Source organism: Microchirus variegatus (genome assembly GCF_963457635.1).
Source record: "Microchirus variegatus genome assembly, chromosome: 18".
Taxonomy (NCBI): domain Eukaryota; kingdom Metazoa; phylum Chordata; class Actinopteri; order Pleuronectiformes; family Soleidae; genus Microchirus; species Microchirus variegatus.
This window is the reverse complement of record NC_139819.1, coordinates 10,401,682-10,417,051: the sequence shown is the minus strand read 5'-3', so window position 1 is coordinate 10,417,051 and position 15,370 is coordinate 10,401,682. Positions and strand designations below refer to the sequence as shown.

General features: G+C 39.5%; 1 protein-coding gene across 2 annotated transcripts in view; it reads right to left on the bottom strand.

Moving 5' to 3' along the window:
- Window positions 1-460: 460 nt before the first annotated feature.
- Window positions 461-15,370, bottom strand: part of ipo11 (importin 11) — a 92,821-nt gene continuing 77,911 nt past the window's right edge. For both annotated transcript variants that reach the window (XM_083904891.1, XM_083904892.1), the window contains exon 30: window positions 461-2,429. In XM_083904891.1, the coding sequence (XP_083761017.1) occupies window positions 2,265-2,429 (165 nt within the window). In that variant the 3' untranslated portion in view covers window positions 461-2,264. The remainder of the gene's footprint in view (window positions 2,430-15,370) is intronic.

Here is a 15,370-nt window from a genome sequence, read left to right as displayed (position 1 = left end):
GTTTGTGCAAGAAACTGTATTGAAGTTACAAAGCATCACAGCTGATACAACAACCTCAAAAACTTCCAACTTCAATGTTGACACTGGAATAAAAGCATTTTTTAACCCAGTCTTTTTAGTCTTGCTACACACAAGAGGGCACAAAGTTCTTGCATTTTTCTCAGAGCAATCCGTGTACAGCTCGAGTCTGAATTAATAAAGACAGAAACTATCCTTTTCCTTCTACTCAACAATATATATACTCATCGCGTTATTGCTGCTCCAAAACCTGATAGATGAGCTCCTCAGTGGTGCGGCGTCCAGGGCACGTCTGTCAGGTTTGTGTCAGTGCCATAGCGATTGGAACTGCTTGAATAAAACAAAACACACTTGGACATCAAAAAAACAATATAGTTTTCAGTTACACCTCTGCATCAAACAAAAACAAGAACTTTTTTTCACAAATATGCCTGTGTACTGCATTTTATTGAAGCCTTTGGAAAAAGCAACAATTTTTGTTTTTTTCTTTTATTCCCCCATCAAAACATGACCAGAACATATAAATCAAAAATCTTTCCACTATTATGCGTTGCGTCCAAAACTTCAAAAATCGCCATAATAAACGAAAAATTTTAAGCGCAGACATCATCTACCGCTAAGGAAATTAAGATAGAAAGAGATATTTTTTAGGTTTCAATAACAGGTAAGGCTGAAAGCATAAGGCTATTATGTAGATCTGACTGCTACTCATCACAGTGTCAAAATCGCTAGTGTAAGGATTATCCGACTGACCTAATGAACCACATTAATCCAGAAGTTTCAGAAGAACTGATTATGGAGGCAGGGTAAAGTTCAGGTTTTTCCCTTCCAAGTTACAAACGAATCATAATATATTTCAACATTCTACATGAAATGTTTCTTCTTGCAGACGTGCATTATCATTTCCCCTTTATCACGATACAAGTTTGTACATCTTCCACATAATCGGTTGTTCTGAGAAAACAGGAAATGCCATTTTCTGCCAAATCAATAACCAACACTTCATTTCTACCACTACATCGTCAAAAAAAAAAGAAAAAATCAGTACACACAATCAGTCAAAGCAGAGAAGAAGAAGAAAAAAAAAACAGGGCAGCAGGACAGATACGCTTATCTTTTGACTCTGAAGGAAGTCACAGTGGCTCATTTTGTGAATGTTCCAACTTAAAAATCTGAATTCCTCAAATGAAACGGTGACAAAAATGTATGTTCGCAGTCAGATTTCCTGTCGCACCGAGACACCATCGACGGCAACAAAACAAGATGCTGCAGCCTCATTGGCACAATCCTGCTGCACTGCTTGCTCCAAGGCCTTGTGATGTGTGATGTAAAAAACAAACATATGAAATAGGTCTTTTGGTTATAAAGTGCTCGGACACACCATCAATTAGCAGCTGTATGTATATACACATAGAAATGTGGTTAAGCATCGTGAACCATTTAAAAATCACTCATTTTACAGACACATTCCCCCCAAACTCAAAAAGAAAGAAAGAAAGAAAACATTTCTCTCAGTAGTTACTTCCACTTCATCTCTGGTTACGACAAGAGTTATTTAAAACAAAAAGGAAATCAACATAAAAACAAACTAAAAAGTAACATTTTGTCATGCGGAATATCATCCATATTTTACATACATACAAAATAACATTTCTTTTCTGTTTTTTTTTCTTTTAAGGATCAAGTCTGTAAACACTGCTTTAGGTCCTTCAGGTATATTTTGTCCACATTTCTGCTACAATCTGTTTTTTCCCGTAGAAAATAGTCCGAGGCTCCTTCTCTGGCACCTGCAGATTTTTATTTTATTTTTTTTTGCTATTTTCTCCTCAACCCTACCCTCCTAACATAGTAGTTTTACTATCCTTTAAATTTTCTACACATTTCACGTAGAAAACATAGAAAGAGAAGAAACTACAGGAAACTAGTGGAAGCTCTAGTGTGGTGATATATGTGGGTGTGGGTGCTTTGACATTTTTAAGCACTCACATAAACACCATATTGATTTTAAAAAAAAAGAAAGAAAGAAATTCACACAGAAAGAGTTATAACTGAGGGAAATCAACAAGGCTAGTTCTATAGATAAGGCATAGCATGGGTAGAGGTTGGGAAGGTTTGGATTCCGGCACATAAGGGCAAATTATTGCCTTTCCAGTACATTTTAAAACCTGGGGAGGAGGGGGGGAAGGGGAGGTACTAGCGTTAGGCAAAAGTGTTTGTGTAAGGTCGTGACGGACAGCAGATGTAATTCAGAGGCCTTGGAGGAACTCCTGGAGCTGTCGGACGAGCTCCGTGTCCACACTCTCCATCAGGACCCCGAAGCCCTGGTCCCCCATCAGGGTCTGCTGTGTCTTCAGCTTCTCATAGACAAATTGCTGCAGAGAAACACTGTGCACGGGGTCCTCCAGGGCCAACTGTAGAGGGGACAAAGAAAATGGAAGGTGGGAAGAGTGGCAGTTTGTCGCCTGAGGTGGTGTCAGCAAGTTAACTTTGTGTGAGAAAGACCACGGGCTACAGAGGCATTACATTTAATGACAGGGAAAATGTGTCCCATTCTCACTGGTCAGGGAAATAGAAATGGTCCTGGGTCAAATGACTGTGGGGTTTTGACACCTTTGACTCTGATTGCTATGAGTAAGACCCAGGTGAACACGCTTATTTCCTTCTTGACACAATGCTTTGATGCCGATTCATATTCTTCCCAACTGTTCGCATAATCATTGGCCTCATACCTTGTGATGTCCCAATTCATGCATTGGTACGGAGCCCCTAAAGGGACAAGAAAAAAAAAAAAACGTTTCAGGTGCTCACCTGATACAATCAGGTGCTCACCTGATACAATCAGGTGCTCACCTGATACAATCAGGTGCTCACCTGATACAATCAGGTGCTCACCTGATACAATCAGGTGCTCACCTGATACAATCAGGTGCTCACCTGATACAATCAGGTGCTCACCTGATACTTTCAGGTGCTCACCTGATACTTTCAGGTGCTCACCTGATATGATCAGGTGCTCACCTGATACTGTTAGAGGCTAAGCTAAGCTAACTATGTGTGTGCGTGCGTGTTACGTCAGTGAGTGAAACAGGAAGTGTGTGTTCGCCGTGTGGTTGTTTATGTTGGAGAGCCGCAGCGAGAGACTGTCACGCTTCATAATGTTGCTTTGTTATGTTCTCCCCTTTACGAGAGAGACTCATTGTACCCAGAGAGGCTGTGCATCACCCTGCTGTAATGAAATAAAGTGCTGTGTTCAACGCAGATGGAGTCCCGCAGTTGTTGTGTTGCTGCCGAACGAGCTAACCCAAGCTAAGGAGTTATCGGTCCCTTTACTGCGGTTCAGGGAATCGCGGATTGGCGTTGTTAACAATACTTTCTCGTGCTCATCAGAAAGTAATTGCATGCGGGCATGATGTCCGTGAGATCATCCACTGCAGTCATTTCGGTTTGTGTTTCTGTGTGAAAATGACAGTGTTTCACTCACTGACGTCACACGCACGCACACACATAGTTGGTTAGCTTAGCTTAGCCTCTAACACTATCAGGTGAGCACCTGATCGTATCAGGTGAGCACCTGAAAGTATCAGGTGAGCACCTGATCGTATCAGGTGAGCACCTGAAACCTTTTTTTTTTTTTTTTTTTTCATGTCCCTTTAGGGGCTCCGTACATTGGTGACACAGGAGTGAAAAGACCATTACTCGCATTGGTCATGGTGTTAATACAGGGTATATGCAGGAATCCTGAAGTTATTTTCAATACCTATTTAAGACTTTTTCATGACCATATCGTTTTTTGAGTGGCTTCACTCGTGGTGTAAAACATAACTTCAGTAGTGCATACTGGACTCCAACTGTAATAGATTGTTTTTGTACAACTAGTACTTTTCGTAGAACCCCTTATAAAAAATAAACAAACTAGAAAAGCACTTGGAGAGCGCAGACCTCCGCCAAGGCAGCTCAGCCCCCCAAAAAATATCGATAAAGATAGTGATAGCTACGGTCTACGGATCACGCCCAAAATTTCATCACTTGTTCCTGGTCCCATTGCGGACATTTTCTGAAGATTTCATCTAAATCCGTCCCCGTCATTTCGAGTTATGTTGCAGACAGCCAGACAAACAAACTCCGGCAAAAACATATACCTACTGGAGGAGGTCAATAAAATTGCAGCAAATCTCATACAGATATGTCTCCTCCCTTGAGGTCCCAGGCTGGTTCATGGATCGACAGCAGTGTGTTCTGTGACTTTAGTCGTGATAACGTGTAAATACTTCATACAAAGATGATTTAAAAAAAATAAATAAATAAAAACCTAGAACTTAATTAGCACATTCTGTGCTGTGCTACATTTGAATTGCCCAAACGCTAACAACTTCTGCTTTGGTTAGTGATTGATTTAATTTATTGCATATAAATGTATGTGTAGTGTGTGTGTGTGCTCTGCTCGTTTCTCTCATTAAGATTTGCTTTGATTCCCCCCCGGGATAAATTATCATTAGGCCTGAGTCCTCTCGTTGAACCTTTCCTGCACAGGTCAGTTTAGCAAATGAGACGGGAACAAACTCCTTCAGCAAATGAATACACTTAATCACCTGCATTAACACACAAAAACGTGACATTCAGACATCCAGTGTGTGCATCCTACTTGCACAGCCCTAGAAGATCTTCACAAGCCACCAGCTAAAAAGAATCCTTGCCATAAAGTGCAATTAAACTAGTAAAGAGCACCTGTCAGCGAGTGGCTTAACGGAACACCCGTCAGCTCACCTTCATAATTACATTTAGCACACAGACCTGCTGGAAGTGCGTGTGTGTGTGTGTAATAGCTTGTCCTTAATTGCCTTACGAGCGCTACATATCAAGGCCTTTGTTTATAGGCAATTAAAAGCGTGCAGGTACCTTTCTGCAGTGTCTCGGCAACAATGATCCCAATTAGAGCACACAGTGCACATCCTAATGCACATATTACAAGTACGGACAAAAGTCCTGCTATATGTTGGGTGAAAAACAGAGGTTTTTAAGCACACATTTCAGCAGGTGCACAACTTATACCTATACTCTGTATAGACGTCGTTATGCCAAATGAGGCATTTTTTGTTAACAAATCTTTACTGTACCTGTTTGGATAGATGAGTGTGCGTGACTGCATGTGTGTCTGTGCAACTGAATTGAAAGTGATGGCTATACAAAACAATGTGGAGTGGAAACTATGAGTAAAAAAATAAATAAGCATGATCCACCATGATGAAAAGGGAGCAACAGATGAAGAGGGAAAAAAACCAATGGCACAAGGCCAGAAGAGGTGAATATTACTACGCAGGAAAAAAAAAAAAACACACGAGGAGTAAGGACAATGATAAAAAGCAAACGGGGATGCAAGAGGAGAAAGGATCACTGCTTTGCAAGAGGTTATTGGAAACTAGAATGATGACGTTGTAGAGGAGAACACTATCAAGAATGTGAGTGACCCAAAAGCAGATATGTGACGCAGAGAGTGTGAGCAGTTCAACCTCGCTGTTCAGGACATAGTGGAAGAAGAAAGAGGAGTGTGAAAGGCACAGAGAGAGAGAAGAAGGTAGACTGATGAAATGACGGAGCCTGTGAAAACTCTCATATCTAATGCAATCCCCAGACTACTGTTGCCCTTTAACAAGCAATGAAATAAAAAAAATCCTACATTATTACTGTGGAAAAACATCAGTGCTGTTTCAAAATCAGCCTGCCAGGGTTTTTGAAACATCTGCTACTATGACACAAAGACATTTATTTCAAAAAGCACTCGGTTGATGCATCTGTCATCATCTGGCTATAAAAAAGAAAAACATTATGTGGTCTTTGCCAACAGAAGTGACATTTGTGTGTTTAAATCATGGGAGTGTGATCATTGCATCACAATTGGTCACTCTGAGGTCCAGTTCACACTGGATGGAAGTGCAGTGTGTGATGGGTGCAGTACTGATCTGCTGCACCTTACACAACTGTGTAGTTCACACAGTTTCTTAACATCGGGTTTGCCTTTGAAAATCATAAAACACACTTAGAACACTAATAAATACTAGGGTAATGTTTTACAGAGACTGATCTGTGTCGTTCGGGATTACAGTTTACAGTTTTGTAAATGGTCTACTTGACTTTTTCATGCGCAAATCAATGCATCAATATCCTAATTGAATGACACTGTGACCTATACAACTTGCTGCAGTCACACATGGATACCATGGTTACCACAGTCATTTCTTCAGGTCTACTTTAGACATCACAGATACTGAGACATAAGTTGGGCATGTGGATGACCTTATATTAATTATTATATATTATTTACGATAAATATAAATACTGAAACTGTGAAGAAAGATTATTTTCATCAGTTATTCTTGGTGGGAAAATAAGCAAGATCTATTCCCAAAAAAAGGTCACTCACTCACTCTAACATGAGCAAAACATTCCACGCCACACACATGCAGCCAGAGCTGTCCACTTGATCAAATGACATCGGATCACCTGAGACCAGTCGTGTTAATCTGTCCCAGATGAAAGATGACCACCATGAAGAAATGATGGCCATTTCTTTGGTAGTGACTGCTAAATGGTGGCCCTATGTCGTCGTACTGTGAGTGAAGTTTAAAGACGGCAGTTGTCAAGGTCTTGAGACCCTGCGAAAAAATCCTCTGAAAGTGCCATAAATGTAGGATGACCTTCTTCCAGTGCGTGAGTCTGTGATTGATATCGTAACCTATAATACAATGGGCGTCATCACCGTATAGTCAACAAACTGTATGCTATACTTGATGTGCCCGAGTTCATTAGATCCATGTTGGATAGTGTGTTTTGTAATGATATTTAGATTGCTGAAATTGGTCTATGTGGGGCATATGTCACAGATGGAGTCAAAGATGCAACAGTTTTAGCCACGTGTCCTGTCATATGTCACATCCATTCCACCTGCACATATACAGTGTGCAAGTTTGTGTCCGCGTGACAGAGAGCACACACACACTTAGTTGTTATAACCTGTGGTGGAGTAGGATGTACTGAACTGGAAACCAAGACCTGTATTGTGTAAACGGATGCTGACAGTGGTGGTGGAGTAGATTACACTGCAGGTAAATATCTGCGAAATATGTGTCAATACAATGATGAATCATCATTGTATTGACACATATTTCGCAGGCCTTGCCACCTTTGCTGTTGCTGACTATGAGGGCTTTGAGGGAGAGAGAGAGATGCGGTGTTGCCTCTTGCTATGCAAGACGTCATCGTTCTTCATTAATTAGGGAGCAGTGGGAATTATCGTGTCGTTACAGCACATATAGTTTGTGTACATGCTCTAGAAGAGGGGCCTCAAACTCAAAATGACCTGGGGGCCAGTGAACTTCTAGGCTGGTCAGGATGGGGCTGGGCACCGGTCAAAGTAAAATGCTTGGATAACTCAACTTAACTTGAAATTATATCTTGATAATCTATCATGATACTGCGAATTTAAAATATGCAGGATGATATTGCTCACCCTTTCAAATTAAAAGTGTTTGTTTTGATATAGTTCACACAAAAAGAACACACTTATGATGCAAAATGAATCTGTTAATAGAATTATTAAAAATAACATGTAGACAATTGTATTTAAAACACTAGACAAGATTATATACAATTAAATGTTGAATTTAACACATTAAAAAATATCATTGATGTAACCTATTGTATTATTAAAAATTTAAAGTAAGTGCATGGCCACAGGACATCGGTTGGGGGCCGCATGGGGCCCACGGGCAGCGATTTGAGACCTCTGCTCTAGAAAGACATGATCAACTCGGTCATCACCCACTTTGCCTGCTGTGGAGAAGACGTGTGCCATTGCTGAAGCTGCCAGATTTATAGCTGGACACAAGAGCGTACCATGGTAGTTACAGTGAGTAGATGTTTACATGTATGGGGATTAGGTAAATTGGACACTGTAAATTGGCTGTAGGTGTGTGTGTGTGGGAGTGTATGGTTGTTTGTCTATATGTGGCCGCCGCGACCCTCATGTGGAGGATAAAGCAGTAGAAGATGGATAAATGGAACATTCCAGGTAATACTGGTAGAACACAGCTATTTTATTAGGGTAATTCATTGTTGGAATAAGGGCTCATTTGGATAATGCATACATGGATAATGACATGACAATGACAGGAGTCACAGGCGAGCATTATCGGTATACTTCATGTGCAAACATAGTCACTCAAGTCACGTCCGTTCGCTTCAGGATTGGACATGAGGGGAGTGACTTTGAATGACAGCCTTGACAGTGTCATGTGATTGGCCAGGAATGTCCAGAGGAATCGGACAGCACCCAATGAGAGAGCAGCTCCAGGTCACCTGACTATCTAAAGTTGAAGCACATGCACACACACTCGTGTTACCATGCCTTAGAAACATATATATTTAGACAGAAAGAAAATAAATAAATATAACCTACACCATACACTGTGAGTATCATCTCAATTTTATCATTATTTTGGATTCTTTTGTCAGCATTGTCGATAATTGACGAGCCGTCACTGCCGACGACACTTCACAGCTGCTGTCAAGTGGTCAAATAAGACTCGACGGAACACGTTCACGACCGACAAGTGCTTCTCAATACATGTTCTGAATGGAATTGCAGTCGTCTATGAGACAATTCATCTAAGTGCAGTTTAATATTGGCAAAGGTATTTTTTAATGCTTCACAAAGGGCACATTTTCTGTATGAAACAAAAAAAGATAATTGAGTACCGCTGCTTAAATTTCACCAATCATTAATATAAGTGTGCCATTGATGATGATCACTCATAACATGCTCAAATGAGCACCAAAATGAGCTGCCAATTAAGATACCAAAGACAAAAATGAATAATCTAATATGATTATTACTAATAAGGGCCGTGCCATCATAATTACTCATGGAAACTGGCACAAAACTGAGAAACACTGTGGTGCTGATTATTGTCGTAGTGTAATTATTATTAACAGAACAAATGTGAATATTACTTTCTTGCTTTTACAATTCCCCAAACACTCAATTGTGTATGTATATTTGGTCTGTTACTCCAGACTAAGCAGAAGTCAATAATGTTTTACGGAGATTGATCTGTATTGTTCGGGATTACAGTTTTATAAATGGTCTGCTTGACTTTTCCCATGCGCAAATCAATGAATCAATAGCCTAATTGAATGACACTGTGACCTATACGACTCGCTGCTGTCACACATGGATACCATAGTTACCGCAGTCATTTTTCCAGGTCTACTTCACACAGCACAGATACTGAGACACGGGTTGAGCAGGACTTTACCTGCATGTGGATGACCTCATATATATTATTTGTTTATTTTTATATTTTATATTTCTATTCATTATTTATCAGACAGTCAAGAATGGAGAGACAGAAAGAGTTGTCCATGTTGAGTATTCTGTGGCAATAGTGTAGAACTGTGCTAGCTTTACATCATACTGTGGAAATCTTTTGATCGGACCAGCACTGTGCGTCACCCCATGTTGTAGAAGAACTTGTGAGTGAATGTGCACTGAGACAGAGTGAGAGTTGGGGTAGGGTTGCATTGAGTCTATTCATTTCTTCGGCCATAACTTACACTATTGTTCAAAGGTTTGGGGTCACTTAAAAATGTCCTTATTTTTGAAGGAAAAGCACTTTTTTTTTTCAATGAATATAACATTAAATTAAGGTGTATAGAGGCCCATTTCCAGTGTTCTAATGGTACATTGTGTTTGCTAATCGCGTTAGAAGGCTACTGGATGATTAGAAAACCCTTGAAAACGCTTGTGCAATTATGTTAGCACAGCTGTTTTGCTGGTTCTAATTTCTAATCTTGTCAGTCAACTCTTGATGAATACAAGTGTGAGTTTTAATGGAAAACACTAAAAATCTGACTAGTTCATTCATTATCATTATCCTATGTCATACACAACTTCAAAACTCCTCGTCACCTTAAAAGCCGCCAAGGCCTAATTGGATTTGATCAATTAACTTAATTTTAGCATGCACTCTTGAGTTCACTTGTCCTGGCTAATTTGCCCTCTGTTCTGGTTAAAGGTGTGAAGAATGCTCTCAGTAATTATACTGATTCATTATTGTCCATGTGCCAATAAGAACAGGGGTGTAATTTATCTCATACAAGCAGGTGCCATAAATATAACAGGGGTGTCAGGGTGATGTAAATTAGTAATTAATCTATTCACTTTCCCTGAGTCTGTTAAGGTTAAAGTGTCTTGAAACAACAGTCTTGTCTTGCTTACACTACAAGCAGAGCCTGTGGAGAAATGCAGCCAGTGTGTAGAGCAAAGTTGAGCGAAAGGGGAAGAAAAAAAAGCGAGGTGAAGATCTGAATGTGCATTAATAATATGTGAGTACAACCAATTTGATATTACTGTGAAGGTAAAATCCAGGAATACTTAATATAAGGCCAACGCAGGCTTAGGGAAGGAAAGAAGAAGAAAAAAAAATGAAAGAGAAATGGATTCCGGATGAGAGAGAAGCGTAGAGGGAGTGACCTGCTGTGACTAAGATACAGAAGCAATGGTGTTCATGCCTCAAAGAAAGTAGAAGATAAATGAGAGGCAGGATGAAAAGACAGAGAAGGATTACATGTAAGAAAAGTGCGAGGGGTTTGGCAGATTCCTCGCGTATGGAGGATGATGGAGGAGCGCGCAGAGAAAACAGAATAGAGAAGTAGGTATGAGAGGGAACATCTCAAGATTATGACCACGATGATAAGGACCACCATGCTGTGTCCACAGAGGTAAATCTATCCTCTTATATATCTCTTTAAAAATGACTGCAGAGAACATTTGTCCTGAGGTAACCTCTTTTGGACCATACCATTTCTTTCAGTGTTGTTATGCAAGCAACATCAATCATTTGAGGGCAGGACATTGTATGTGTTTATAAAAATAGTGAGGACATGTGTTACCGCATGCTATACTACTGGTTCCAAATGTGCGCGTGTTGGAACAGCTGCACTGGCCTGCTGAGACTGGACCTGCTGAGTCTGACATTAATCCTGTTACCTCAAGCTTCTCCAACTCCAGCTCCTGCAGACGGCAGTTATCTAGTGTTGTCACCGCACGCTCTGCCCTGAATGTGCCCTACAGACGTGTCGTGTAGCGACACGGCGAAGTTAAACTCAAATTTGATTCATTATTAGAGCTAAACGCAATGGTTTATGGCCTGCAAATGTCAGTATTCTAAGAAAAAAAAATGTGTAACCTTGCACCTGCGAGAATGTGAAATTGCTCATGTATGACTATCAGAGATCAAAGATAAATAATAAACTATAACGATGTTTTTGTCAATCTATCGTCATAATAAACAAATATGCTGTATCATTATGGCCCTGGACTTTTGCACAGTACTGTAAATATTGAGCTAAATCTTTCATTGGACAAACAGCAACTACATGCGTGGATTTCAAGCAACACTGACACCACAGTAAACAGAGAAACAGTAAGCAATAAGTAACATAAGGACAAGATTATAACATTAGTCAATGTCATCCGGAATCTCACATGAATGCAAGCGAGAGAGGGAGAGAAACCCCCCCTCCATTTCCCATGGTCCCTTGACTTAGAGGGAGTATTAGAACATTAGAGCTTGATTGCAGCTATTTCCTCATTCAATGAGGCGGCACAATGTAATACCATAATTAGTATTATACTAGAGGGCGTAAATGTTCGAGCCCCTGTAGCCATTTGTCACTAGGGTGCATATGACCAAATACATGGGCGGTAGTGCGGAAAGTTACCACTCAAGACATGATCAAGAAAAAATAAAAGCTGCAGTGCCAATGTACTCATGTTTGTTTCAAGTCTGTTGCTTTTCCCTGTAAGATCTGACCATACAGCTGTATTCGGCACATAACTAGAGCTTGAATAAACTAAATATAAAATGTGTTCATAAGTGCCATTACTTCATTTAAATAACCTGAATGAATGAATGATGAATGAATGGATTCAAATCTTTCATTGAGGCCCAAGTGTGCGAGTGAAAATCTGTTTTGTTTTTAGCCCTCAGAGAAATGTATTCAAACCTGACTGTGAAATAAAGAGTTAGTCCTCAGTGTATTATGTTTCAAACTGCTTGCATACATACATGCTTGGCTTAACCCTAACCCTTAAACTCAGAATTAAAGAACTGGATGAAGATTCCCTAACGTGTCATTGTTTTTAATTGAACTACTTATGAAGTTGAAGTCTAAAAATGTTCCCCATCCGTTGTCATTAATGTCTGTAACTTTATTTTTGTTTTGTTTTTTCCTTGTGCAGCTGCTTTTCTTGGCTAGGTCTCCCATTGAAAAAAAAGTGATTTATTTCAATCATATTTAATCCTGGATAAAATAAAGTTAAATAAATAAATACAAACATTTTGGCTGGAACTCTTGGGTGTGAGTGACAAGCTGGGCCAAACGGTGACAGGCAACTTGAAAGGTTCTTAAAAAAGACAATTTCCTGCATTTGTAAGATTAGACTTTCAGAGGAAGAATTCATCTGGCGTGTTTTTGAAGTTTGGGATTTTTTTTTTTATGTTGTATCAATGAGATAAAGCAGACTGGAAGATGGAGGGTATCATAAAGTATCATAAATATTACATATAAGACTATTAATATAAATAAGACTTTTAGAGGTTTTGGTTCAAGTAGGTCCAAAAGTGACAAAGACATTAAAAAAAAGGAAGTGAGTCGGTGAGGTAAAGCATAAATAAGCTGCTGTGTTGGTTTCTAAATTAACCTTCAGTCAGCCACATCACTGGTCTCATCAAAAAAACAGCTGTATCATTCACAGTGACACATCATGGCAGCAACCTAACAAGAGTGGCATAATCTGAAAACATAAACATTCTACGGTGGCATAAGTCATAAAAACGAATATATAATGACAGCAAAAGGTGACACAGCATTTCCACTGCAATGGATTTTAGGAATATAAAGAGCTACTTTTGAAGGAGTAGACTGCACAGATGATAAATGAGCAGCTGTAATCGAACCTCTGCTCCACTCATCACTTGAGGGCTGAGTCATATAAGACCATGTCTGATATAGCATTGCATGAGCATAATTTTGAGCAGTCTGTGGTCATTTAAATGGGTAAAATGTGGAGATGGTTAACACACTGGGTTGGGATTATCACTGTCGGGCAGCATTTGTCAAAACTAGTACAGATTAATAAACATGTGTCCCACTGCCTTTAGATGGCTGCAGGGTATAAAAAACGAAGATTTTCAGAGCTATGAACTGTGACAATCACTGGTACTAATTTAAAACGACAAATTGAGCTCAGATTTCCTGCTTTACATGTAATTTGTGAATGCTGATAAAAATGAGTATAGTGGCTGTGGAATGATTGGTCAAAATTGATCGGAGTCGCATTATTCTATTTTTCTATCTGTTGGACATTTTTGAGACCCCTCCTTTTGAAATCGGGATCGGGGGCAGCGTCAGACGACAAAAGCGTCATAAAACCATATCTAACTTTAACAAACACAGACATGCTGCATACCCACAGACACACATCTACAGTGAAACTTACACCTCTGGTGGAATCTCACAAGTATTATCTTCCTTTTGAGCTCCGTGAGACAACAATTCCAGGAATTTAGCGCATTGTGACATCCCAATGAGTGCGAAAGTCAACATTGTGTGTTTTATCTCCTGTACTTGGACCGATTAAACTACTGATTAAAAAGTTGATTTTGCGTCATATGTCCCCTTTAAGAATTCTCTCCGAGATGTTTTTCAGCAGTGGGAGCAGTTAATTCCACGAAAGTCAGTTTTATTTATTGTTATTTACTGTAACATCTTTGCTTAACATAATATAACACGTTCTTAAGGTACAGTTAAATTCCAACTTTGAAAAAGGCAATGCATTTAGTGAATGCAATCAACAAACTGCACCATTTGTTATTGCTATGTCGAGCCAGGCTCCTCGCACTCTGTGGGCTTTCTTATTTAACAGCATCTGTTGTGCAGATGCTAGCTTTACATTTTCAGCTCATTAAAAAAAAAAGTTATATTATTAATTCAGTTAAGTTCCCAGCTTCCACCCTTGAATTCACAAACAGCAACAAGAATGCACTGAATGTTTAGTATTCCTCAAGACAATAGGGTTTAACTGCCAACAGTATGCCAGTAAAATAACTTTCTCTTAAAACTAATAAAGTATAATACTTCATTTAATTAGTTGATACATCTACCTGTCCAGAGAAAGGATTATAAAAAACAATTGTATCTCTTGTGTAACAGGCTTTTACTTGAGGAAAAGTGAGCAGCAGTGTGAATTGGACAGATCAGACTCTCTAGCTCTCCCACCGCTCAATCAAAAACAGAGTGACTGGTTATAATGAGCCACATGCTGAATGAAAGGGCTTCACTCTGGTAATTAAGATGTATTATGATCAGTTTAACAACTGTGACTTGTCACATCAAATATGGATTATTATCATCATTTAAATCAAACCAATTAACTCCCAATAAATCCGAAGAGCTGACAGGTGAAAATACTACACTCGCTCCTGCCTGTATCGTTGTGTGCTCGATCGGCACAGCTGCAACGCTGACAAAAAATACTGTTACAGACACAAGTGGGTAGATGATTTGAGCATTCCCTGTGGTGCATGCTCAACAATTTAATATCTGGATGCTTTTTATAACAGCGGGCTACAGTCTTGATGAGATGCTGCCATGGAACAGCTTAATCAGTATGGCAACACTAATGATAGATGTTAAGGAGATCTCTTCTCAGAGCCACAGAGATGCCGTGATTTATTATGTATCTTTTGACCTTTGCTTAGGATAAAGACGAGCAATGTAAAACAGGAATAACACCACCAGGCACCAGCAGCAAGAATGAATGATAAAAGTTGAGCAGAAACTCTGATTGAATCATGAATTTAGCTCAAATTAATCATGGAGAGAGATTGAGGGGATTAGAGATATGGTCTAAGGCAATCAGTTGAATATAGTTTCTGAAGTTTTGGTTGTTGTCATGGCCTAACTAGCTTAACAGTATTGAGCCACATGTTTATAGGGGTATAAAGTCCATCATTTAACAGTTTGATCATGAATGCTTCCATAAGAAATGTGCTGTTCTTTTCACCAATTCAGTTTCCACACACATTTCTCTATTTCGGCTCGTCTTCAGAGTGTATCTAGTGCCATTTTTGCAATTTATAAAGATTAAAAACAGAGCCTTCAACATGTCTATGTGATGTACTGTATCGCTATGAGAAAGTCTACCAGTACACTTAATCTCTCAAGTACTTAAAGTTACAGTGAATTCGATACATGGTAAACGGCAACACAGTATTTGCAACCCTGCCATCCC